General features: G+C 36.1%; 1 protein-coding gene across 4 annotated transcripts in view; it reads right to left on the bottom strand.

Moving 5' to 3' along the window:
- Positions 1-6312: 6312 nt before the first annotated feature.
- The window catches only part of LOC142228526 (phospholipid-transporting ATPase IF), a 118992-nt gene continuing 98723 nt past the window's right edge, over positions 6313-26581 (bottom strand). For all 4 annotated transcript variants that reach the window (XM_075298978.1, XM_075298977.1, XM_075298975.1 and 1 more), the window contains 8 exons: positions 20245-20370; positions 15285-16246; positions 14528-15221; positions 14324-14462; positions 13757-14259; positions 10973-11786; positions 7223-7549; positions 6313-7157 (listed from right to left, as the gene is read on the bottom strand). In XM_075298978.1, coding sequence (XP_075155093.1) covers positions 6935-7157; positions 7223-7549; positions 10973-11786; positions 13757-14259; positions 14324-14462; positions 14528-15221; positions 15285-16246; positions 20245-20370 — 3788 coding nt within the window. In that variant the 3' untranslated portion in view covers positions 6313-6934. The remainder of the gene's footprint in view (positions 7158-7222; positions 7550-10972; positions 11787-13756; positions 14260-14323; positions 14463-14527; positions 15222-15284; positions 16247-20244; positions 20371-26581) is intronic.

Below are 26581 nucleotides of genomic sequence, written 5' to 3'. Positions count from 1 at the left end.
GCGACCCGGCATCTTCATTCTTTGATATGGTGGCTATATCCAAACATGGACCGATGTATACCAAATTTAAAATATGCCTAGATTTTCTAATTTAAATTTTAAATCTAGATATTTTTTAGAAGCTTAAAAAATGTTGTTCAAGTTGGTTCAGATTTAAATATATGTTATCGGGAATAAAAATCTTTATATATAACACCTAACAAATTTGAAAGATTTGAGATTATATCGAAAATGTAGATCTACAAAGTGGTTCCGGCTATAATATAGATGGTCACGCCCGACATTAGATTTTCCTTATCTATTTAATAAGCATTTATACAATCATAAACTATCAGATAACACTGTACCTCTATCATCTTTGGTATTTTAAATTCTATAAGAATCGCAAGCTGGGTTGTTATTTATAAAACAAGTTCATATTGAAATCTCTAGTCTAATTACATACTTCCCACCTACTCCAATAAACAAATAATAACTATTCTAATTTATTCCAAAATCCTAAGACGAGAACCAATTGTTTGATTGAACTCATTTCAAACAACCTAACTATATAATTGAAACTAAACAATGTATTTCAGAAAAAAAGAAGAAAATCAAATTAAACAATCAAAATAAATTTGTAGTTGTGCAATTTTATAGCTTTCTCCAATCAACAATGAATACAAAATATTTATAAACTTTATCGAACTTACTATAACTACATAAGATATATTTAATATCAAAATCAAAATAAAAAAACAAAAAATTAAAAATTATTTGTGCCACCATATTGGAAATGAGAATTAAAAAATAAAATAAATAAAATGAATATTATAAAATTTGTATTATATATATGTATAAAGTAAACTTACTTATTAATTAAAAAATATTAATAATTTAGAATTAGAAACAAATCACATACTTTTTTTCGTTTTCACATTTTATTGTAAACTTTTATTGTTAATCAATGTGATTATCAAATATGTATGTATTTATCAAAATACTATGGTAACATAAAAAAGTAATAGTTCATTTGCTCAAAATTATCTTTAAATTGAAACTATTTACTTCACATAATTAATCTATATTTACCTTTACTAGTTTCTTGAACTAAATTAAAAAAAAAATAAATAAATGAATAAATAAAAATATATATGTTGTTATATTCACTTTTTTCAATAAACAAAAAATCAAAAGAAAACTCATTAATACGGTTTGTTTGTATAGGACTCCAAAGGCCTGTTTTCTTGTACAAGTGTATATAAAATTTATTTGAAAACAAGAAGATATTCTCAGTGCGCAACACTCACCGACATTCATCAGGCTGATCCGTACATAGTGTCAGTGCGTACGGATCATCATAGATCGAATATATATTTTCTTTATTCGAAACCCCTCGTCATACCAGGTTATATGTAATTTGTAATTTCAGGCAAATCGTACAAAAATGTCAGTGTTTAGGAGCCCAAGAAATCAAATCAAGAGATCAACTATGAACATAAAATAGATACCTCTAGATTTTTATTTTAAGGAAAATCTGATATAAATGCTGAATCTAGAAACTAAATCGAAGGAGTTGGTTTTTATGCGGCTATACTACAAAATGGACCGATCGAATCAAAACCATTATATGCCAAATTTCAGGACGATAGCGCCATTATTGACGGCTGGTTACTATAGGCAGACTGGAGCACATCGTTATATGCATGATTTTATATAGTCGAAAATCGTTATTTCCATTTGTTACAAAATGTGTTTTATACGAGGTTGGCTGTAATAATTCGAGATTAGATACAAACAAAAAATTAGGCGATTATGGACGTCCACTTCTGGGAGGTTTCACTGCATACACTTTTGCATGCGTTTGAACTAATTGAAGCACTTTTGCCACTTTGATTGAAAATATGCATTCTGAACGCATCAACCGCCTCTACAGGTGTCGAAAAACGTTGACCTCTCATTTTATTTTTTATGTACGAGAATAAAAAGAAATCATTAGGCCCCAAGTCAGAACAATACGGCGGATGACCCATGAAGCCGATGCCTTGAGGGCTCAACAAGTATATACGGCGTAAGTTCGGTCTGGACGAATTTTATGTACCCTCCCCCATGGATTGCGTAGAAACTTCTACTAAAGACTGTCATCCACAATCTGCAGGTCAAATCTGGGGACCGGTTTATATGGAGGCTATATATAATTTTGAACCGATATCGACCAATTTTTGCTTGGTTATTAGACACTATATATTTAAATCGCGTAGCAAATTTCAACCGGATCGGATGAAACTTGCTCCTCCAAGAGGCTCGGGAGGTCAAACCTGGGGATCGGTTTATATGGGGGCTATATATAATTGTGGGCCGTTGGAAAAATTGGAAGTTGTTCCACAAAGATTTCTTTTAAAGCGCATCGTGGGATCCCCCAATGTTTTTTTTCTACTTCCGATGCAGCCCTTGTGGACAAGTGCACAAACATTTTTTCTAAAGCGCATCTTAGGATCACCCAATGATTTTTTTCTACTTCCGATGCAGTCCTTGTGGTCAAGTATTAGAAAGAACGCAATCAGGCTATTTTAAGTGCAAATTTTGGACAATTAAATTATACAAAAAAAAAAAAATAGAAAACTAATAAAAAAAACTAAAAAAACAGTAGAAAATTAATAAAAAATAGAAAAATAATAATAATAAAAAAAAAAAACAAATTTCATCCCCGCTGGGATTTGAACCTGTGCCGTTTGACTTTTTCGCTTCCATGGAAGTTCTTTTGAGAAGGTTTTGCAAATTACGAGAATTTTTAATTTTTTGTTGATTTTTATTTGAAAAAATATATTTATACGAAAATATGTTATATGCCGAAAATAAAAAATAACAAGTATATACGGCCGTAAGTTCGGCCAGGCCCTAAGCTTATGTACCCTCCACCATGGATTGCGTAGAAACTTCTACTGAAGCCGATAGCAAGGTATCTTAAAACTTCCTAACACCGTAATATATACCACATAGTCCATACGTGGTATATATTAAACTAAAAAAGGCCGATTAAATACGTATATAATTAAGTATAAAGTTTCTATAGAAATAACATTTTGACAAAATAAAATTTTGACAACATTTTCTATAGAAGTAAAATTTTGACAAAATTTTCTATATAAATAAAATTTGGAAAAAAATGTCTATAGAAATAAAATTTTAACAAAATTTTCTATAGAAATAAAATAAAATAAAAAAATTCTGTTTTTTGTTTCACTTCAGCCTTGAAAACGGTTTTGACGAAGTCAACCGAAATATTGGAAATAAAAATAAAAGAAAAACATCATATCTATGTTTTTTAATCGACCTATAGCCCAAACTATGAAAAATAATTCTTAAAGATAAATAAAAAGGTCAACGATAATCATCCAGAAATATAAATAAAATTTTGTCAAAATTTTCTATAGAAATAAAATTTTGGAAAAATTTTGTATAGAAATAAAATTTCGACAAAATTTTCTATAGAAATAAAATTTAGACAAAATTTTCTAAAGAAATAACATTTTGACAATGTTTTCTATAACAAGTATATACAGCAGTAAGTTCGGCCGGGCCGAATCTTAAATACCCACCACCATGAACCAAATATTAGGGTTTCCTTTGAAATTTCAGGAGGGCTTGAGGACTTGAGGACACAACCCGAAGATAAATTTAAAGATTTCACCTATGAGGACTATATCAGATTCTGGATTTATAAGAACCATTTTTGTTTGAGGTTTAGAGGAATCATTAACATCTCTTGTAAGTGTGCAAGAAAATTATAAAATAACGTCTTGATTTGAAATCTTAAATCTGTAGAAGTAAAATCTGGAAATTTTACATTGAGTTTCAAGCAATTTTCATGATCAGTGCGCCTTCTACACCCTCAAGAAGTGAAGTCGGTCTATATGGAGGCATTACCAAATGGACCGATAAAAACTTAATCCGATACACGTTTTTGTGAGCCTAAAATACCAGAATATTTACAATTTCAGGCATATCAGATAAAAACTACGGTTTCTAGAAACCCAAGGAGTTAAATCGGGAGATCGTTCTTATGGGGGCTATACTAAAATATGGACCGATACTCACCATTTTCGGCACACCTCTTTGTGACCCGAAAATACCTCTAGATTTCCAATTTCAGGCAAATAGGATAAAAACTTCGGATTCTAGAAGCCCAAGAAGTAAAATTGGGGAATCGGTCTATATGGGGGCTATACCATACTATGGACCGATACTCACAATTTTTGGCACACGTATTTGTGGTCCTACAATACCTCTAGATTTCCAATTTCAGGTAAATTGAATAAAAACTGCGGTTTCTATAAGCCCAAGAAGTAAAATCGGGAGATCGGTCTATATGGGGGCTATACCAAAATATGGACCGATACTCACAATTTTTGGCACACGTATTTGTGGTCCTACAATACCTCTAGATTTCAAATTTCAGGTAAATTGAATAAAAACTGCGGTTTCTATAAGCCCAAGAAGTAAAATCGGGAGATCGGTCTATATGGGGGCTATACCAAAACGTGGACCGATACTCACCATTTTTGGCACATCTCTTTATGGTCATAAAATACCTCCAGATTTCAAATTTCAGGCAAATTGGATAAAAACTACGATTTCTATAAGCCCAAGACCCCAAATCGGGAGGTCGGTTTATATGGGGACTATATCAAAACCTGGACCGATATAGCCCATCTTCGAACTTGACCTGCCTGCAGACAAAAGACGAGCTTGTGCAAAATTTCAGCACGATTGCTTCATTATTGAAGTCTGTAGCGTGATTACAACAGACAGACAGACAGACAGACAGACAGACAGACGGACAGACGGACATCGTTATATCGTCTTAGAATTTCTCCCTGATCAAGAATATATATACTTTATATAGTCGGAAATCGATATTTCGATGTGTTACAAACGGAATGACAAACTTATTATACCCCCGTCACCATTCTATGGTGGTGGGTATAAAAATAAAATCTTGATAGATTATTTTTGGCTCGAGTGGCAACCATGATTATGAACCGATATGGACCAATTTTTGTGTGATTGGGGATCGGCTATATATAACTGAATTTTGCTCCTCCAAGAGGCTCCGGAGATCAAATCTAGGGAACCACATTCTAACACCATGTTCCAAATTTCAACCGGATAGGATGAATTTTGCTCCTCCACGAGGCTCCGGAGGACAAATCTGGGGATCGATTTATATGGGGCCTATATATAATTATGGACCGATATGGACCAATTCTTGCATGATTGTTAGAGGCCATATACTAACACCACGTACCAAATTTCAACCGGATCGGATGAATTTTTCTCCTCTAAGAGGCTCCGGAGGTCAAATGTGGGGATCGGCTTATATGGGGGCTATATATAATTATGGGTCGATGTGGACCAATTTTTGCATGGTCATTAGAGAACATATACAAACACCATGTACCAAATTTCAGCCGGATCAGATGAAATTTGCTTCTCTTAGAGGCTCCGCAAGCCAAATCGGGGGATCGGTTTATATGGGGGCTATATATAATTATGGACCGATGTAGACCAATTTTTGCATGGTTGTTGGAGACCATATACTAACACCATGTACCAAATTTCAGCCGGATCGGATGAAATTTGCTTCTCTTAGAGCAATCGAGACCATACGCAAAATTCACGAATAATCGAATAATACGCAAAATTCACGAATAATCGCGTGATTGAAATTTCATTCACACTCACGAATAATCACATAAGTGAAATTTCATTCACACGAAGCAAAATGTTAATTCACGCACGTTCACGAACGATACGTTTGGTAGCCACTCACACTCACGCATGTTCACAAAATGAAAACCGGTACTCACGCACAAGCTACTTTTAAAGACTCACGCTCATGCACGATTCACGACAATTAACGTGACTCACGACAAATTCACGAGACTCACGACATTTGCCAACACGGAAAAAGGGTTTAAAGAGGGCAGCTAAATAAAATTCAATTATCATATCAGAGAGAAATAAATCTTGATTTTTTTCTTGAGCGTGATTTTGCAGAAATTTTATTTTATTTCTCACGCACGACATATATCAAGGACACTATCTTAGATTTTGGATCCGGTATCCCTCACAATATTATGAATTAACAATAACTTTGGAATGACAATATCATTTGGGCGAAAAAACAATGATGGAAAAAGTAGTGTAACACCAAGGCAACATATTTTTTGCGAATCGAAAACGCCCTAAGTTTGCCAAATAAAAGATTACCCTCGTAAATAATTTTTTATTATTTTATATATGTCCTCTACAAAACCAAAAAAAAATCGCTTTTCTGCAAAAAGTATATCATTGTTGTATTTTTCATTTTATATGTCATTTCATTTGTCTTTTAGTTGATCATTTAAAATATTTACACATACATCATTGTTTGTTGCATATTTTGTCATGGTATAAAATAAATAATTATCTTATATCTAGAAAACTTAAGGACTATTATTTGGCACTGGACAACTTCGTTAATACGTGTACTATTATTATTAATAAGAGAAACAAAAAGAATAGCGACTTATTTGTAGAAACTCACTTACATTTAAACTTAGAAAATTAGAATTAAACCTAAATAACAAATAAAATTCAATACTTTTGTGATTTGACTTTTGTTGGGGAATTTGTAGAAAATTTCAAAAGACCCTAACCCTAATATACATACATCTTTAAAAATCTTCCATAATTCATGAAAAGCAAAACAGAATACATTTTTATGAAAAAAAAACTTTAGACAAACACGATTCTTCGTTTTTGCTTTGGTATTTTCAAATAAAAACAAATTTTGTAACAACCATAAGAATATTTGTGTCAAAATTCTAATAATTTGTCCTAAATAAAACAATTAATTCCCCTTCAAGATGGTTTGGTTGGCATGCACCCCATCTCTTCGCAATCTCTGGAACTATAGATGTGTCGATTGAACTTTAGTCCGTTGCAATTGTAGTAAACGTAAACGATTTTTTCCTGGGAAGAAACTACGTTGGGGCAAATTTAAACCTCGTTTGGCCATACGGAATGTAAAATCAGGCAATAGGCAAGCTACAGTGGTCATAATGGTAAAAAGCCATACTGGAATGGAACTCAGCAATTTGTTATAGGCCCAATAGATATCTGTGTCGTATTTACTGTAAGAGAATAAAATGCATTATTTTTTTTTCTCCCCTTAAAAACAAAAATAAAATTCACTTACAAATCAATGACATTATAGATGACAGTGGTCACCATAAAGGCCAATATCGATCCTACTATGGTTACTATGTACCAATAACTTAGATATTTGGATTCCAACCATAGCTTTAAATTTCCAACAATAACCACCAACTGTATCAGCAAGGTTCCAAAACAAGAAAATTCTGCTGTTTGTCCCACATTGAGAACCACATCATTGGTCGAGAATATAAAGAAGGCAAAATAGAAACAAATAAGGGAGTGATATACAGCATATAGAGTCCAAGCCAAAAAGAAAGGCCACTGTAGTTGTTTGTTGTTCGTATTCTTTTTGTATAATTCGGGTTCCCTGAAAAACAGAAACAAGAAACATTAAAATGATTAAGCACATACATTTTATTAAATATATCTTCAACTCTAGGATGATCATCGAAATATTGATCTCAGACCTCGTAAAAAAATAAATATTTTGGGTCATGGTGAAATTCTGAGTTCAACTACTGATGTCCGTCCGTCCGTCTGTTGAAATGACGCTAACTTCCGAACCACACAAACAAATTTAGCACAAGTAGCGGTTATTGATGTAGGTCGGATGGTTTGCAAAGCCCCCATATAAACCGACCGCCAGATTTGGCTTGCGGAGGCTCTTGGAGCAGCAAGTTTCATCAGATCCGATTGAATAGCTCCCCAATATGACGACATTCCGACTTTGACGTCTGGAGGAGCACATTTTAACCCATTTGACCATGCGAATATTGGTTCGACCGATCAAGAACTAAAGTGGCTTATTTACACGCAAAGAAAAAAAACGTTTGGAAAACGTGTACCGAAAACGTTTTTCGTTTGTTAGAGTTTTTTGAATTGCTTCGAAAAGTATACACTGTTATCACCAAAAAAATTCGTTTGTTACAAAATTTTTATTTTTTCAATAAAAAAAGTTATTTTTGAACCAACAACACAGTCCATTTCGTTTATATCAAACACTGTTCTTTTCTAAATTTAGGTCTTTAATAAGACACATTTTACAGTTCAGAGTAAAAATTTAATATAGTAGAATGTAATGTTGAACATTTTTTCGGAATCTTATGACCATATCTGGAATATATGTTAAAAAAAAAAACTTTGGTCGAAGCAGGGATCGAACCCACGACCTTTGGCATGCAAGTCGGACGTAGCAACCACTGCTCCAAGGTGCCCAACTAAATGTATTTTTCTGTTAAATAAACTTTGTTTAATCGGCTCGTGGGCGCCGCTAGCTATGCTATATAAATATAGCTTATATGGGTAATTGTCTATTGATGACAATAACGGCTACATGGCTCAGTGGATAGTGTGTTGGCTTACAAATTGCATGGTCCGCGGTTCGATTCTCAGTCCAGGCGAAAGGTAAAAAAAAATTTTAAAAATTTATAAAATCGTATAATTTCTTCTACATTGTTTGTGTTACAGAAAAAGGTGCTAAAAACTAAAAAAAATCGTGGAAGTGAGAAAGATGTGAGGGAAAATGCAATTAGCCAGAAAAAAATTTTTTGAGTTAGTCTTTATGAAATTGTTTTTACATCCTGGAAAAGAATAAACGTTTATCACAAAAAATATATACTTTTCTTCCAAATACACTTCCTTTCAATGAAAAGCAAATGAGAAACGAACTTTGTTTGTCTAAAATTTCGTTTGGGAGGAAAGAATTATTTTTTTGCGTGTAGGTATATAATTTTTAAGATGTCTTGCCATCCGCAACCCATGGTGGAGGGCACATAAGATTCGGTCGTATTTACTTATTTTTATTTTAATTTTTTTATACCCTCCTCCATAGGATGGGGGTATATTAACTTTGTCTTTCCGTTTGTAACACATCGAAATATTGCTCTAGGACCCCATAGGTTAGGTTAGGTTATGTGGCAGCCCGATGTATCAGGCTCACTTAGACTATTCAGTCCATTGTGATACCACAGTGGTGAACTTCTCTCTTATCACTGAGTGCTGCCCGATTCCATGTTAAGCTCAATGACAAGGGACCTCCTTTTTATAGCCGAGTCCGAACGGCGTTACACATTGCAGTGAAACCACTTAGAGAAGCTTTGTAACCCTCAGAAATGTCACCAGCATTACTGAGGTGGGATAATCCACCGCTGAAAAACTTTTTGGTGTTCGGTCGTAGCAGGAATCGAACCCACGACCTTGTGTATGCAAGGCGGGCATGCTAACCATTGCACCACGGTGGCTCCCTAGGACCCCATAAAGTATATATATTCTGGGTCGTGGTGAAATTCTGAGTCGATCTGAGCATGTCCGCCCGTCCGTCCGTCTGTTGAAATCACGCTAACTTCGGAACGAAACAAGCTATCGACTTGAAACTTGGCACAAGTAGTTGTTATTGATGTAGGTCGGATGGTATTGCAAATGCAAAAATTGGTCCACATCGGTCAATAATTATATATAGTCCCCATATAAACCGATCCCCCGATTTGGCTTGCGGAGCCTCTAAGAGAAGCAAATTTCATCTGATCCGGCTGAAATTTGGTACATGGTGTAAGTATATGGTCTCTACTGACCATGCAAAAAAAAAAATGGTCCATAACGGTCCGGAATTATATATAGCCCCCATATAAACCGATCACCAGATTTGACCTCCGGAGCCCCTTGGAAGAGCAAAATTCAACCGATTCGGTTGAAATTTGCTACATGGTGTTAATATATGGCCTCAAACACCCATGCAAAAATTGGTTCATATCAGTTCATAATTATATATAGCCCCCATATAAACCGATCCCCAGATTTGACCTCCGGTGCCTTTTGGAGAAGCAAAATTCATCCGAGCTGGTTGAAATTTGGTACGTGGTGGTAGTATATGATATTTAACAGCCATGGCGAAAGTGGTCCATATCAGTCCATAATCATATATAGCCCCCATATAAACCGATCCCGCGATTTGCTTTTGAAGCCTCTTGGAGGAGAAAATTTCATCCGAGTCAGTTGAAATTTGGTAGATTGTGGTAGTATATGACCGTTAACCGTGCCTAACTAGGTCCATATCGGTCTACAGTTATATATAGCCTTCAGATAAATCGATCCCCAGTCGCACAAAAATTGGTCCATATCAAGTTCATTATTGTATATAGCCCCCATATAAGCGACCCTCATATTTCAATTCTGGCTCTCTACCACGTATGGACTAACTCACAATTTAGAAAACGATGTTAAGAATTTTTTGAGATTTCACAACCCAAGTAATTTGATTGTGGATGACAGTCTTTCGTAGAAGTTTCTACGCAATCCATGGTGGAGGGTACATAAGATTCGGCCTGGCCGAACTTACGGCCGTATATACTTGTTTTTAAATAATTTTTCATTATACGGGGGAATATTTCATTGTCGATTTAGGTTTTTGGGAGATTTTAATCTTTTTTTCTTTTTCATTGTTGAATTGTCCAATTCCAATTCAAAGTTGATATTTCCATTTTAGAAATAAAATTCGGTTTTGGTCACAAGTATGTATGTATATTGATCGTCTCCGGCCGATGTCAGAAAAGATTAACCACTTTGACATGCTTTCCAAAACAAAAAGAATGAATAGGTTCATAAAATGAATAGGAAGATGACAAAATATCGGTCTCGAATTATTTAGTCCAAAAGTCGATTATCAAGATATATTCCCTTTCTTTTTAGGTGTACATATCCTAACCTATCCACAACCAATGATCCTTCTTCTAAAGGACTCTCTTATACGCGACCATATTTGACTCTATGAACTCATATCAACTACAGTACTCACCTTGTTAATGTCTCCTCCGTATAGGGTTTCTCTGTTAGCGATATAAAGAATATTGGCAATGATGTGTAGATCACATTGTACAATGTTAAAAATAGCGAATCGTATACAGATGATGATGAGAACAAGGTATGGAATTGAAATAGGAACATAATACCCATAAAGAAGATATTCTTATAGAAAAAGTACAAGACCAGCAGTGATAGCCTGCTCGTATGATAATGACCATGGACCAGCAACATTCGTTTTAGCATACAAAATTTGGCAAAAGCAAAATCAGCACATCGGGCTGCTTGTCGCCCTTCTTTGCCCATAATGCCAATACCAACATGAGCCTCTTGGATCATACTAACATCGTTTGCTCCATCTCCAATGGCGGCAGTGTTGAAATTTTGTGGAGCACTTTTAATTAATGAGACAACTTCACTTTTCTGCAAAGGACTGAGACGACAACATAACACAGCCGTGCATTTGATGGTGACATCCCGAAACTCATCGGGAGTTTCTGTTAAAGCTACCGTTAAACTTTTGCCATCGATTAGTAGAGCACAATCGTGACCCATTCCAAAAATAATCTCACGATCCAAGGCATTCAGGTGAACCAACATATCTTCTTTTCGGCTACAATCGATGATGAAATATTTTAAGGCATTTTGAGGTATATGACCACATGATAGGGCAATATTCAAAGCTGTCTCCACTTTGTCACCGGTGAGTACCCAAATTTTAATACCAGCTTTTTGTAGAGAAATTAATGTGTCGGCCACATCATCTTGCAAAGCATCTTCCACGGCTGTAGCACCCAAGAGATCCAAATCTGAAAAAAAACACAAATGGGAATATGAAAATTATTTTGATGGAAAATTATAAAGCGTGAAATACAGATAAATAGCGCCATCTATGCGAAAACTAAGCACGAGAAATATATTGTCGCAGACGATAAAATAGCCAGAGTGGTTGACTGTTGTTACACACACTCTGTAGCAATGAATCCATTGGAATATACTGCTGAAAATGTCATCTTTAGAACGCAGAAACCAATCGGTCTTATGCATCGCGAAATATAGATAAATAGCGCCATCTATGGGCAAATTAATGGATTTTTTTACGATATCTAATATTGCCTTTATTCACTGGAAACAGAATGCCACATAAAACTGTCCTTCTCTAACAGAGTGGAGAGTGGTTTGAAACTGGCCTGTGTTCTCTATTGACTTACAGGGTGGCTGGTATGCAATGCAACAAAGTAAAGCGATATATATTGTGCCAATTGTTCAAGAGCAAATAATGTCGACAATAACATCAAATTTTAGAATTAGTTTAGATTTGTTCGAATTTACTACCTTTGGCATAAATAATTGCCCTCAGACGGCCGACAAATCGATTACACGCTGTGGGTCTGCAGTATTTTGGCGCATTCCTGGCAAGGGACCGCTTTGAGATCATTCACACAGTCCAATGTAAATCCAAAGAATCACAGGTGGTGAAGTTCTCGCTTGTCAATGAGTGCTGCCCAATTCTATATGAAACTCAATTACAAGCGACCTCCTTTTTATAACCGAGTCCGAAAGGCGTTTCACTCAAGAATGTCGACTTCATTACTGCCGCACTATTCACTATATGGACGGCAAAAAAACTGTGACCACAAATTACCCCATTATTTTCGGCTGCCTTTTTAAGTCGTCTGCCCATGCCAGTGCAATTTGTGATATACTCCACGGTCGAAACAAGATCCTCAAGTCGCTTGCAGGCAGCACTTGGGTTGCGGACAAAGCAACCTTGTTGACTACAAATAAGACAATTGGTCGGTCAGTGATACCGAACACCTCAAACGAGTGACACGCAGTGGAATAACATACAGACCTGTCAGAACGCTTCCCTTAGAACTGTGACAGGATGTCTCCACAATACACTCCTGGTAGCGGAGACCAATATCATCCCAGTCCATCGACACAAATACATGTTGTCAAAGCATTACCTCTTGGGTAGCCATTCAAATCACCATCTTGTGGATAGGCATTCACCACTCAGTAATGTAAGGTGTTGATCTTCACCTTCTAGAGCGCGAGATGCAGACAGGTCTGAACAGGATTCATGAGCTGAGCGAGCGGTGAGAAGCTACAAGATTAATCTTGTTCTCGGTGCTCAACCAACACCCATAGCACCGGAGGAAAGAGACCTCCCGCGACAGACTAGGGTAATTTTATCCCAACTATGATCAGACAAGTGCAGACGCCTCAGTTCATTCCTATCAATGATTGATAGCAGCGTAGCTGACGTGTTTCCCATCTGTAACCAAGGGGCACAGGACACTCGTCACATTTTCACTTGCCCAGCTAACCAAACCCGAATCACCACCAGATCACTCAGGACACATCCCATTCTTGTCGCAAACTTCCTTGATCTGGACACTAGCTGACCAAAGCAAAGAACCACATGGATAACACCACATTAAAAACTGCGGTTGAGAGGGAATCATCCACCAATAAAATCTTGTTGGTGTTCGGTCGAAAATGGGATCGAACACATAACCCTTTGTATTCAAAGCGGACATACTAATCATCGCTTGAATTCCATCACGAAAAAAATTATTTCGGAATCCAATAGAACAAAATGCTTTCGTAAGCTTGTAAACAATAAAATCTGTCAGCTGTCAGACGAGCAGTTTAGAAATTACAGCGCTCTGGAGTCGCTTACAATACATATCAGCCATCCTATATATATATATTCTCACTTCTCTCACTCTTACCCTCCCTTCATCCTCCTCCTCATTCCACTTATACTTACTGCTCTCAATTTTCGCATAACATTTCTCGCTCAACTCCTTACGATTCTCCAATGAACTGTTAGCCTCATTTAACTCGGCCAAAAACTCTTTGTATTCTTCCTCATTGATTTTCCTTCTTGCAATGGCCAAGGTGCGTAAACCCAAACGAGCAAAATCACTGATATGAGTATCAGTTTTTGCAATCATATCACTGGAATGATTACCACACAATGGGAAGACATAACTTTCGGCACCTTTGGTATAAATCCATTTATCATTGTTCTCATCTTTGACTATGACACTCATGCGTTTGCGATCGGAGGTAAATTCCAGGACATGTAAACGATCGAATGTCATTTCATTCACTTTGCCCACACTAAAGGGACGCGTATAATCCATATGGGGAGGAACAACACGCACTTTCAGAATTTCATCATCATCACCAATGTAGACCAAACCCAAATGGGCACAGGCCTCAACGAGGGCTTTCTCATCGGGACTAGAGGCTTGATAATCCAAGGTGCTAAGGTAGAAAAGAACTCAGTTAAGTGTTGAGAATGATACTACGAATGATTGTTGGAACTTACTGCACTACTTGCTCAATTTCATTTTTCCTTCTCTGGGATTCGGCTCTTATTAGGATGGTTGGTTGTCTTTGAAAACTGGGAGCAGCATAGGATTCTCGAGATGCTGTACTGGGTGTACGATAAACAACTCCAGGTGATACTGAAATGGAAAGGAAAATTAAAATCTGTTTTCAATTTCCAAAAACTAAAAACTTTTTCGTTTACCTGGTTGTGTTATATAGGCCCCAGGGGCCCCATACGATTGAGACCGTCTGTGGCCCAAAATTGCAGAAGTCCCTCTCATACTAGTCCCACCATTAGCTCCATTTCCGGCCCCTCCATATTCAGGTAAATCCATTTCTGAGGTAGATCGTTTAAATTGCATTGACAAAGGCCGTCCTGTGGGTATACTCTGAAGAGATGAAGGAAATATAACAGGTCTATCACCACCACCATTGATCATTTCAAAATTTTGCGGTGGCACTGACATGGGATGGACTCGTGTGGCACGGGCAAAATTAGGACTCCGCTTCACAATTTGTGGCCTCTTACGTCTTTCGACCTTTTCACAATCATCTAATAGAGGATTGACATCTGATGTCATTTGAGGTTGTGTTGGTGTAGACATGGTCATAGGTTGACCATTGGGATCGGTCGATAAAGAGGTTTCCAAAGAATTAACATCACTTTGTTGACTAGAATTGTGACTCTCCTCGGTGATATCAGAGATGGAGTATTTATTGGCCAAGGCTGCACCCATTAAGACCGGAGGGATTGCGGATGGCATTGCGGATTTGACTTCCGCATCGGGAACTTTCAGTTTCTCATTTGCATCCGGTGTTCCATTGCTATTCATATCCCCGGCAACTTGGACAGTATGACAAATGGTTAGAGCTTGAAAAAAGTTTTTCTGGTCTTTCTGAAAGAGAGGAGAGAGAGAAAATTTTTCAATCCCTTCTATTCTGAAACCTATTTCACTTACATTGAATTTATTGATATCCACTTGATACGCTGCCCCATCTTCTTGTAACCTCGTCTTCTTGTACAAGTATTTCCTCCCCGCTATGGAACATTGTTGGAAAATCATTTCATTCTTCGTCAGCGTACCCGTCTTATCCGAAAAGAGAATATTGATTTGTCCCAATTCTTCATTTAAATTTGAGGTATTCACTATACATGGTTGATCGGTGGCTTCATCATACAGCTGGGTATCCCATTCCATGAAGAGACCACCCAATACACGATGCATTTCAATGGTCACATACAATGATATCGGTATCAAATAATTGAAGAGTATCAAAAACGAGAGATAATCCTGAAGGAATTGTTTCACACTATAGCTATCGGCCGGGGGACCCAAATAGGCCAAATGTGGTATAACAAAGAGCTCATCGTAACGCTTAAGGAAATACAATACTGTCACAATGACAATCAAGGCCACCAGTATAAAGATCAAGAAACGATTGATATACACCTCACTCGAAGCTGATTTATTACGTGTCAAACGGGAATTCAATTGCAATTTCGTAGTCATTCCCGTGTACACCGCACAGCCTATAACGCATTCCGTATTCTTGACTCGTGATCCTCGCAATAGGACATTTTCTGCCGTCAATGGTAGGACTCTACCCTCAGCACCTGATAATTCAATTTTACCATTAAAACTATATAAATCAGTCTTTGGACTTTCACATTCTATAACACCCAACTTGTGCATTTTATCCAAATCCACCATGGGCAAATCCCTGGGCACCATCAATGTCTTCAAATTGGATTCACCATCCAAATTGGCAGTGGTTATGAAACATTTACCATGTGGATCTGAAGAACGTATTAGCACCAGATCACAGGGTACATCACAGTCGCGCTCCACCAGCACCAAATCACCAGGGGCCACATATTGTGATTCAATGTGCTCCTCTATGCCATTTCGTATGACCGTCACTGCGGGAATAGAACGAAAGGAAAATGTAAAGTAAATTTTATAATTATAATTATGTGAAAATTTAATAGTGATTCAATAAAGGAGAGCTAACATATTTAGAGAAGCTAAGTAAAACCAAGAAGCTTTGAAATACACTGAAACGCAATTTTTCAAATTTTTGAAATTACTGATGAATCAAAAAAGTAATGGATAGCTTTGGACAATACCATAGCTAGCCACTACTTTTTCCCATCTTTCTGGCAACATAAGGATATGGCGACGGAAAACTACTCGATGTTTGACTCTATCCCTAAATCAATCCAATTTATGGATTCCTCATAAGAACGAAAATGTTGATCAGCCAGATCATGCGTCAACGATACGAACAAGTGGGCAATTAGTGTGCGACTTCCCATTTGTGTATTTACGCAAGATGTGGACCATCGTTATCATGCTGCAAAATCCCAATACACTTCCTTTTCAAATATTGGGGCCTTTTATCAAGCAATGGTCGGGTCAATCGCATTAATTGAGTTCGACCCAAAGTTCATGTTATCGTTCCACTCAGTTGCGGCCGCTCATAAAATATCACTCCCAGTTGTACCCACAAAGCTTCTACGATATTTGATACGTAGGGAATGGCCGGGATACCCCTGCCCCTACATCAACAAGTTATGTTTGGCGAGAAAACAATATTCTACGACAAAAATTTTCATATTCTCCGTAAAAAAATTAAAACTATGCTCTTGAATCATGTTTGGGGGATCATATTCCTTCTTTGGGCATGCGAACATCACGAAATACGCAATCTGCTATAAATTCGACATTACAGATTTGCGCACCCAATATGTTTTCCGTAAATTTGCTACAATACGTCTCTTGGCTAACACGTATTTTGGTCACTTCCTTGGTCAACGTATAATGAATGCAACCTTCGAACCTACAATACGCCGTAAAAATCACCGAACCTACAGTATTAACACTGAGACTCTCGGAGAAAAAGTTCCACCTCCGAAGACCGTGTTTACAGTTCCACAAAAAGATGTTTAAGCTTAAAGTTCCACCGCAAGTTTTTCGAGTTTTTCCTTCATTGAGACCTTTCGGTCTATAGTTCAATATTGAGACCTTCTGGCCTTCAGTTCCACTACTGTAACCTTTGAGTTAACACTTCCATCACTAAGGCCTTCGTAACTATAGTTCCGTCGGTGAAACATTCAGACCTACAATTCCAACATTGAGACTTTCGGAGCAAAAGTTCCATCTCTGAAGATTATCGTACAGTTCCACAACTAAGATCTTTGAGCTCAAAATGCCACCATTAAAACCTTCGAGTTTTTCCTTCATTAAGACCTTGCAGTTCATACTTCCAACATAGTGACCTTCTGGCCTACAGTTCCACCACTGAAACCTTCGAGTTACAAAATCTATCACTGGGACCTTTCCATCGCCGAAACCTTTACGCCTACTGTTCTATTACTGGGACCTTCCACTACTAAAATCTTGGGGTTAACTGATCACCACTAAAACCTTCAAAAATTCTGCCTTTCAATTTTATAACTGCAAAACTTCACGTTTATAATTCCATCACTGAGACCATTATGGCTACATCGCTGAAATGTTTGGACATATCGTAATAAATTCGAATAAGCATGTAAGCATGAAAATAACCATGAAACATAACATCCTTCATCTGGGTGCCTATGTCCTCGATACTTATAAAATTATCGGTCGAAGAGTTGTGTTGAGCCATTCACAGTTATCGCTTAAATCCTTTGTGCAGTCTCTATTCTCCGGAGCTGTAGAGGAATTTGCTCTATTATAGGGCTTCCTGCAGGATCTTCTCTGACCACTTAACTTCATAGAGCACTATAGAGGTCTAGTTTCCCCCTTATTTTATTCTGACATATGGTGCATTGAAGGCTTTCGTACTCGGCTTCACAGATTTTCCGATCACAGTGATCATATTCAAACCAACTAAGAATATGATCCTCTCAAACATGTTTCCAGAAAAAAAATATGTTTGGATCACACACTTTCCACTTTTAAGAGGACAACACTGAGGACATTTAAAGTAGTACATGAAGGCTTGCACTAGTAAATATTTTTATGAAGATACATAATGACACTCAACTATGGCCCTATAATTGCTTTCAATTCAGCCAAAAAGTATATCGTTCTCATAGTTTTCGGTTAATATTGGAACTATCTTCGAGAAAATTTTCCGAAAGTCGAAATATCAACCGTTACAACCTTATATGCAACCCTAGTGTTGCAATCTGCCAACTGACAGCTCTATCGGAAAGCTTGATATTTTTGAGGCTATATGCACTCAGAATGTTTTGACATACTAGCGCTATTTTTGTTGTTTACAGTTACCGAAAAAGATTCATCTCGCCCAAAAAAATGGAATTAAATCGTGAACATTTTCGTGCGATTATTTTTTACAACTTTTGACGTAGATTTTGCAAGATAGTCACGTGACCTATGGTGAAATTAAGACATCACCAGCATACATTCAATATTGTATGAACATTAGACGGTCAAACAAGTTGTGGGAGCACACACAATTTGTCAATCGCTCAAAAAGAGGGTCGTGTTGATTGGTCGAAACTAATGCTCCAAAAATACGCGGTGCTTCGAAACACTTCTATGACACCATGAGAGGAGATTAATCATGCATTTACGCGTATAAACCCGAAAGTAAACCGCTGTCGACTGTACGAGTGTCAATATGAGCCAAGATGCTCGCGCAAGAAGCACATCCAAACAAATGATCCCCCATTTTTTCGGAAAACTGAACATGTCTCAATCGTACCAATAGAACAACTCGATGGCTTTCTTTTAACACTGGATACCCCAAGCCTTGAAGGACTAAAAGAAAACAGAGTTTATCCAGAATATCTCCAAAAATTTTTGTTATTCCATAGACTGAAATAAATAAATAAAAAAATAAAATAAAAATATGCAATACTGTCATCAGCTGTTTAAAAACAATCATAGAAAAAAGTGAAATCTTGCATTTTTAATGTATGAAATGCTCCAATTAGTAATAAATATTTATTGCTGCGATTATTTATGACACTGTACCACTTTGAATTTCATGTTTTTCGATAAATTAGTCACAATAAATTGCTATTGTGAATCGAAGACGCGTCACTTTATCAAAATACAATCTGGCAATATCGGCGCGACTTGCACTGAAGAGATATTCTGCATAGAACACCAGTGCAATGGTGTTCTGGATAGCCCATACAAATGTTGTATCCAGTGCTAAAAGAAAACAGCCCTTCGGAACATACAATTCTGAGCGGTACACAACCATTTGTTTGCCAGTTGTCTTCTCAGAAATCAGGAAAACCAACCGACGAATCACTCTTTACCACGACAATAAGAGCTGTCACACATCGTCTCAAATAAATTTTGCACTCAGAACATCTATATAAGGTTCGTCCACCATATAGTTCTTACTTGCCGCTAATGGACTTTTTTTTATTCCCGTACTTTAAAAATAAAAGGAGAGGTCAACGTTTTTCGATGCCTAAAGAAATTAATGCGCTCAGAATGCATGTTTTGGAGATACCTCAATCAGAGTGGCTAAAGTGCTTCTACAATTGGTTCAAACGCATGCCAAAGTGTATAGATCTTAATGGGGAATATTTTTAAAAACAATAAAAGGATTTTCGAATATTAACATTTGTTTTTGTTCTCTAATCCTGAAATACCATTGGTAATGTCACATATGTTATATACGTTTTTTTTCGTTGTTTAGAAGATAGTTGTTGCCAACAAACCTGTTACTATCTCTTATTATTATTTTCTCTTTTTTTTCTCAAAATTGAATCAAGGAAATATCATGATGGAAGCAGCAATATTATTCCACCTTATCAGCAACAAATTTAATTGATTTGAATGATGTCTGCATTCGCACTTGCTAAATTTTATCTATTTAGTTTCTCTCTCCAAACAATTTGAAATTTCCCAATGATGACACTTAGTTGATTGATTCTCAGAAGCTTACCTGGTGAACAATTAACAATATTATCGGTTTTATAGCGAAGAATATCTTCATAGCCTTGTTTAGCTGCCGTTACTGCAATTACAAAAACTAAAGGTAGCAGTGATGTCATTGGCGATACTGGACTATCTGTAAATAAAGAAATTGAAAAAAAAAATAATAAAGTTATTTTGATTTATTAAAAACAAAAACTAATAATAGTCACAAAATTTAATAAACGAAAGCAATTTTATCTATGAATTCATCAAAATGATAACATGTTTATTTTTCAAATTCAATTGAATGGAAATCAATTGAGTATTTATTTATTCAACAAAAAAAATGCAACACTTGATGTGGACGAAATATTTAAAGTAATATGGTTATTGAAGTTCTGACCAAACAATGACATTTTTAACATAACATTCTTATTTGGCACGATGTGTGTCGGAATATGATGATGATTTGTATTCATGAAAGGTTGCTTCTTTGTCTTAACATTTCAACTTTACGAAACAGTAGTCGTAAAGAATTTTGAGGAACTCATTTAAACATGAATGGGTAGCTACCTATGATTATTATCTAATAGAGCTTCATTATTTACCAATTGTTCATAAATTTTAGATTTTTTAACTATGAACATTTTTTGTTATATTTGTGTATTTAAATAAATCAATTGGAATAAGTGCACATGCTGTAATCGTGATGAGTGTCATGATTACATTCGAAAAGAAAAACAAGTATAAAGGGTGATACGGTCAAAATTTGGTCAATATAAACTTGACGCATTTCTTTCAATTTTGCATTTAAAAAAAAACTGAACACCCGTAATTTTGAAGGTGTGTGTGTGTAGAATGTTGCTCCTATTTTGGTTTTGAATTCACTCTTCAGTTGTCAAAATGCCGTCCATGCAAGAAGAGCAGCGTATCAAAATTTTGCTCGCGTATCGCGAAAATCCGAGCTACTCGCACGCAAAGCTGGCAAAATCGCTAAAAGTTGCCAAATCAACCGTTACAAATGTTATTAAAGTGTTTGGGGAACGTTTGTCGACAGCCAGGAAGTCTGGATCGGGGGGAAATCGAAAACCGGAAGCCGCTGAGACGACAAAGAGAGTTGCCGGTAGTTTCAAGCGAAACCCTAACCTCTCTCTCCGAGATGCCGCAAATAAGCTGGGTGTATCGTCTACAACCGTGCATCGAGCCAAAAAACGAGCCGGACTATCGACTTGCAAGAAGGTAGTGACTCCAAATCGCGATGATAAACAAAATACGACGGCCAAAGCGCGATCCCGGAGACTGTACACGACGATGCTGACGAAGTTTGACTGCGAGGTAATGGACGATGAAACCTACGTCAAAGCCGACTACAAGCAGCTTCCGGGACAGGAGTTTTATACGGCAAAAGGAAGGGGAAAGGTAGCAGATATTTTCAAGCACATAAAACTGTCAAAGTTCGCACAGAAATATATGGTTTGGCAAGTCATCTGTACCTGTGGCTTGAAAAGCAGCATTTTCAACCATTTGTCAACCAAGAAATTTACGTGAAAGTACTGTTTTGGTCGGATTTGGCATCTTGCCATTACGGTAAAAAGGCCATGGAGTGGTACGCCGCCAACAACGTGCAGGTGGTTCCCAAGGACAAGAACCCTCCCAACACGCCAGAGCTCCGCCCAATTGAGAAATACTGGGCTATTGTCAAGCGGAACCTAAAGAAGACCAAAAAAAAACTGCTAAGGACGAGCAGCAGTTCAAGGCAAACTGGCTTTCTGCGGCGAAGAAGGTGGACAAGGTGGCTGTACAAAATCTGATGGCAGGTGTCAAGCGTAAGGCCCGGCAATTCGGATTTGGAAAAGCGAAAGCCTAACTGAATATTTTTCCTGAGTTTTATACTAATTGAACTTGAAAAAGAAATTTAATTTGATTTTTTAAATAAACGATTTCACCGATTTACACGCGTTTTCCCTTGACCAAATTTTGATCGTATCACCCTTTATACGGCCGTAAGTTCGGCCAGGCCGAATCTTATGGACCCTCCACCATGGATTGCGTATAAATTTCTACACGGATGAAAAAGACTGTTTTCCATATGTTTGGCTATAAACATTATATGTTTGGAACACAAATTTTTAAACACAATATTTTTGAGTGCAAGCATATAATGTTCATAAACTAGCATAACATGTTTGGACATATATGTTAATATGTTAGAACATATTATGTTTGGGACATAAAATGTTTGTAAATATATTATGCTTGGATGCAAACATATATTAATTTAGAAATAGCCTATAAACATATATGTGTTTAGTAGCTTGGAGCGCTATTTAACAGGGAGCGATATTGAATTAAGTTGGTGGTTGTTGCTTGTTATTACAAAATTAACATTTTATTTTTCCTTGGGCAATTGATCAGCTACTTCTTTGATCCTTACAAACTGTGTGGTCCGCTGTTCGAATCCCCGTCCGGCAAAAGGTAAAATTAAAATAAAAAAAATCATAAAATTGAATAATTTCTTCTACAATGTTTGTATTACAGAAAAAGGTGCTAAGAACTAAAAAATCTCGTGGAAGTGAGAAAGATGTGGGGGAATATACAATTGGGCCGAAAAAAATTTTGAGCATTCAGGTTGAAAACCTATGTTGTTAGCACCTATATTACCTGTTTATTTTCATAATTCATTATGATTGTAAATATATAAATAAATAAATAAAATTTTGGGCACAATATTGTTTGGGAGAATTTTTTTAAGCATATAATATTTTTGGGTGCAAAATGCTTCCAAACATATTATATGTTCACATAATAACATATTGTTTTTTAGAAGACAACATTATTGAATTTGGATGCAAAAATACAAAATGTTTGGAACTTAGACTACCCAAACATATATTGTTTAGACCAATATGCTTTCAAACATATTATATATTGGTAGAGATCAAACATATAAATGTTTGGGCAATACCCAAAAATGTATATGCTTGAAGCAAAATATGTTTGGGAGTATATGTTACAGAAGCGATTTTTTGTGAGCGTGTACTAAAGACTATCATTCACAATCGAATTACTTGGGTTGTGGTAATACTTGCCGATGGCAAGGTATCTTAAACCTTCTTACATCGTCTTCTAAATTGTAAGTTAGTCCATAGGCAGATTAAATACGTTCTTGCCCGGTATATAGGGGAGTCTATATATTAGGAACCGATATAAACTTTTGCGCGGCAATTAGAGAGCCAGAAGTGAATTATGGGGGTCGCTTTATATAAGCTCTATATATAGTTATGAACCGATGTGGACCAATTTTTGTGTGATTGGGGATCAGTTTATCTGGGGGCTATATAAAACTATAGACCGATATGGACCAATTTTGGCATGATTGTTGGCAGCCATATACTACCGCAATCTACCACATTTCAACCGGATCGGATTAAATTTGTTCCTCATAGAGACTCAGGAGGTCAAATCTGTGGATCGGTTTATATGGGGGCTATATATAATTATGGACTAATTTTTATACCCTCCAACCTATGTTGGAGGGTGTAATAATAGCTATGATGAACAATCTCCTCCGCCAGATCTATACTAAAGTCTATGGAAATTCAAATAACCCAGCAATGAACTAAACGAGGGTATAATTTCAATGGCCGTATAAATAAATTCACTGTGGTTATGAGAAAGAAGACAATTTAGTTCCAATTCCACACGTGATAGTTCATTCTACCCACAATCGCTGCAACCATTACTGAGAGAGAATAATTCACCGTTGACAAGCTTTTTGGTGTTTGATGTGAACATATTATATGTTTGGAAGCATTTTGAGCTCAAAAATATTATATGCTTGGAAGAATTTTTTCCCCAAGAAGATTGTGCTCATTCCCTCACATAATTTTCACTTCCACTAAATTTTTAGTTCTCGGCACCTTTTTCTGTAATACAAATAATGTTGAAGAAATTATTCAATTGCACTATGGGCGGAAATCGCAAAACAGCGGCAAAAAGTCAAATTTTCAAAATGAAAAATTATTGGATATTCCAATTGAAATTACTATAGAACATCTTGGATAGTAAAAATCGAAAGTTAATTTAAAACTTGGCAACCCTGTTCAGGAGAAAAAGGTTGCCAATGTTTAACAAAATGTATGCCAGTTGCGTTTAATCAAAGCGAACAAAAATTGACAAATTTCGTGCTTAATTTTTTTCGCAATAAAAGTGAATAAAGTAGTTCAAAATGTTGTAAAGACTTTACAAAATATTTTTGTTTTTGAACTTGAATTTATGGATTCAAAAGTGCGGTTTATATGTGAAAATTGTAACACATACGTATATTTGGGAGGAATAGATCTAGAAATGTTAACGATTGTTAATGAAAATTTTTGCTTAATATTGTTCGTGAGGCAGTATACTTTTACGTGATGTAAAGTTTGTCTGCCCAAACTTGCCCATACTAAAATAAATGTAAGGGTTTTATAGTCAAATTTGGGAAAATCGGGCGATAAATATATATGGTAGCTATATCTAAATCTGAACCGAATTTGATTAAATTTTGCACACTTTAAGGATACTATAAAAAATTACTTTGTGTTAAATTTGAAGACAATCGGGTATTAAATAAGCGCAGTATGGTCTAATTTGTCGAAATCGGGCGATACATATATATGGGGGCTATATGTAACTTTGATCCATTTTTTTCCAAATTCAACCGTGTTTGTCCTTTGACCAAGAAAACATGTTGTACCAAATTTTATCAAAATCGGTTAATAATTGCCATCGGAATCCTGCGAACAACAAACACAGAGGGACGGAATTAGAGTTAGATACCGAAGAATGTGATTTTGATTTGATATTTGTTTAATTTTAATTAATAAAATTAATTTAATAAAATGATAATTGGTTTATACTATTTACATCAAGTTCTGGGATAAAGCGCTTTCTTAATAAGGAAAATAAGCAAGTATAAATTAAACTCTATCTAAGAGTATATTCTATAGTATTCCAAGTGGAATTACAATTTCGACCCCTCTATAGTAACGCACCTGGAATAAGGGGGATTGACTCCCTTTTTGTTGGTAACATTTGATTTTGATAAGATATATCGATATACCATGTTTGGCGATACTAGATTGATTGTAAATAATTTTTGCCGCAAATTTTCAATTTCCGCCCATAGTGCAATGTAATGTTGAACATTTTTTCTGAATCTTCCGAACATATCTGGAATATATGCAAAAAAAAAAAACTTTGGTCGAAGCAGGGATCGAACCCACGACCCTTGGCATGCAAGTCGGACATAGCAACCACTGCTCCACGGTGCCAAACTAAATGTTTGTTTCAGTTAAATAAACTTTGTTTATTCGGTTCGTGGGCGCCGCAAGCTATGCTATATAAATATAACTTATATGGGTAATTATCTACTGATGACCATAACAGGTACATAGCTCAGTGGTTAGTATGTTGGCTTACAAAGTGCATGGTCCGCAGTTCGATTCTCCGTCCAGGCGAAAGGTAAAAAAAAATTTTAAAAATGTATAAAATTGTATAATTTCTTCTACCTTGTTGGTATTACGGGAAAAGAACTAAAAAACCTCGTGGATGTGAGAAAGATGTGAGGGAAAATGCAATTAGCAAGAAAACAATGTTTTTTTTTTGTGAGTTAGTCTTTATGAAATAGCTTTTACATCCTGGAAAACAATAAACGTTTATCACAAAAAGTATATACATTTCTTCCAAATACACTTCCTTACAGCGAAAAGCAAATGAGAAACGAACTTTGTTTGTCTAAAATTTCGTTTGGGAGGAAAGAATTATTTTTTTGCGTGTGTAATCCTGATCTGTGAAGAACTCTTCTGATGGTTTATGCATGGCAATTTATTTGTAGATGTTTGGTCACCAAATCTCGAATATTTGGAGTACTTAGTTTGGGGTTAGATCGATATTTATTTATTATCTATCTCTGTTCGAAAACAGTTTTTTGAACTGGATCTCGGCTTATCAATGATCCGATTTTCATCGGTATTCGCCGTTGACTTACGCCATTTGTAAAATGTTTTATTATTAAATTTCGCATCTCAAACAAAGTGTGAGATCCCGTTTTTCGATTTTCGTATTTTATTCTTAAGGAAATTTTAATCGAGCACTTTTTTGCGTACTGGAAGGAAAGCATTATATTTTTGTCATTTCTATTGAAAGGACATTTACACTGTGGCATGATATTTCTAACATTTCTCTTAAATATCGGAGAAATAATTTATAGCTGAAACCTGAAATTTATATTCACAAAATATTGTTGTTAATTAAATTTACTTAAGAGAAAACTAACATTTGGAATAGAGGTGTGCGCGTGACACGAAATTTTCGTGACACGCGTG

This window comes from Haematobia irritans, chromosome 3, assembly GCF_050003625.1.
Source record: "Haematobia irritans isolate KBUSLIRL chromosome 3, ASM5000362v1, whole genome shotgun sequence".
In the NCBI taxonomy this organism is placed as follows: domain Eukaryota; kingdom Metazoa; phylum Arthropoda; class Insecta; order Diptera; family Muscidae; genus Haematobia; species Haematobia irritans.
This window is presented reverse-complemented; position numbering and strand designations above follow the sequence as displayed.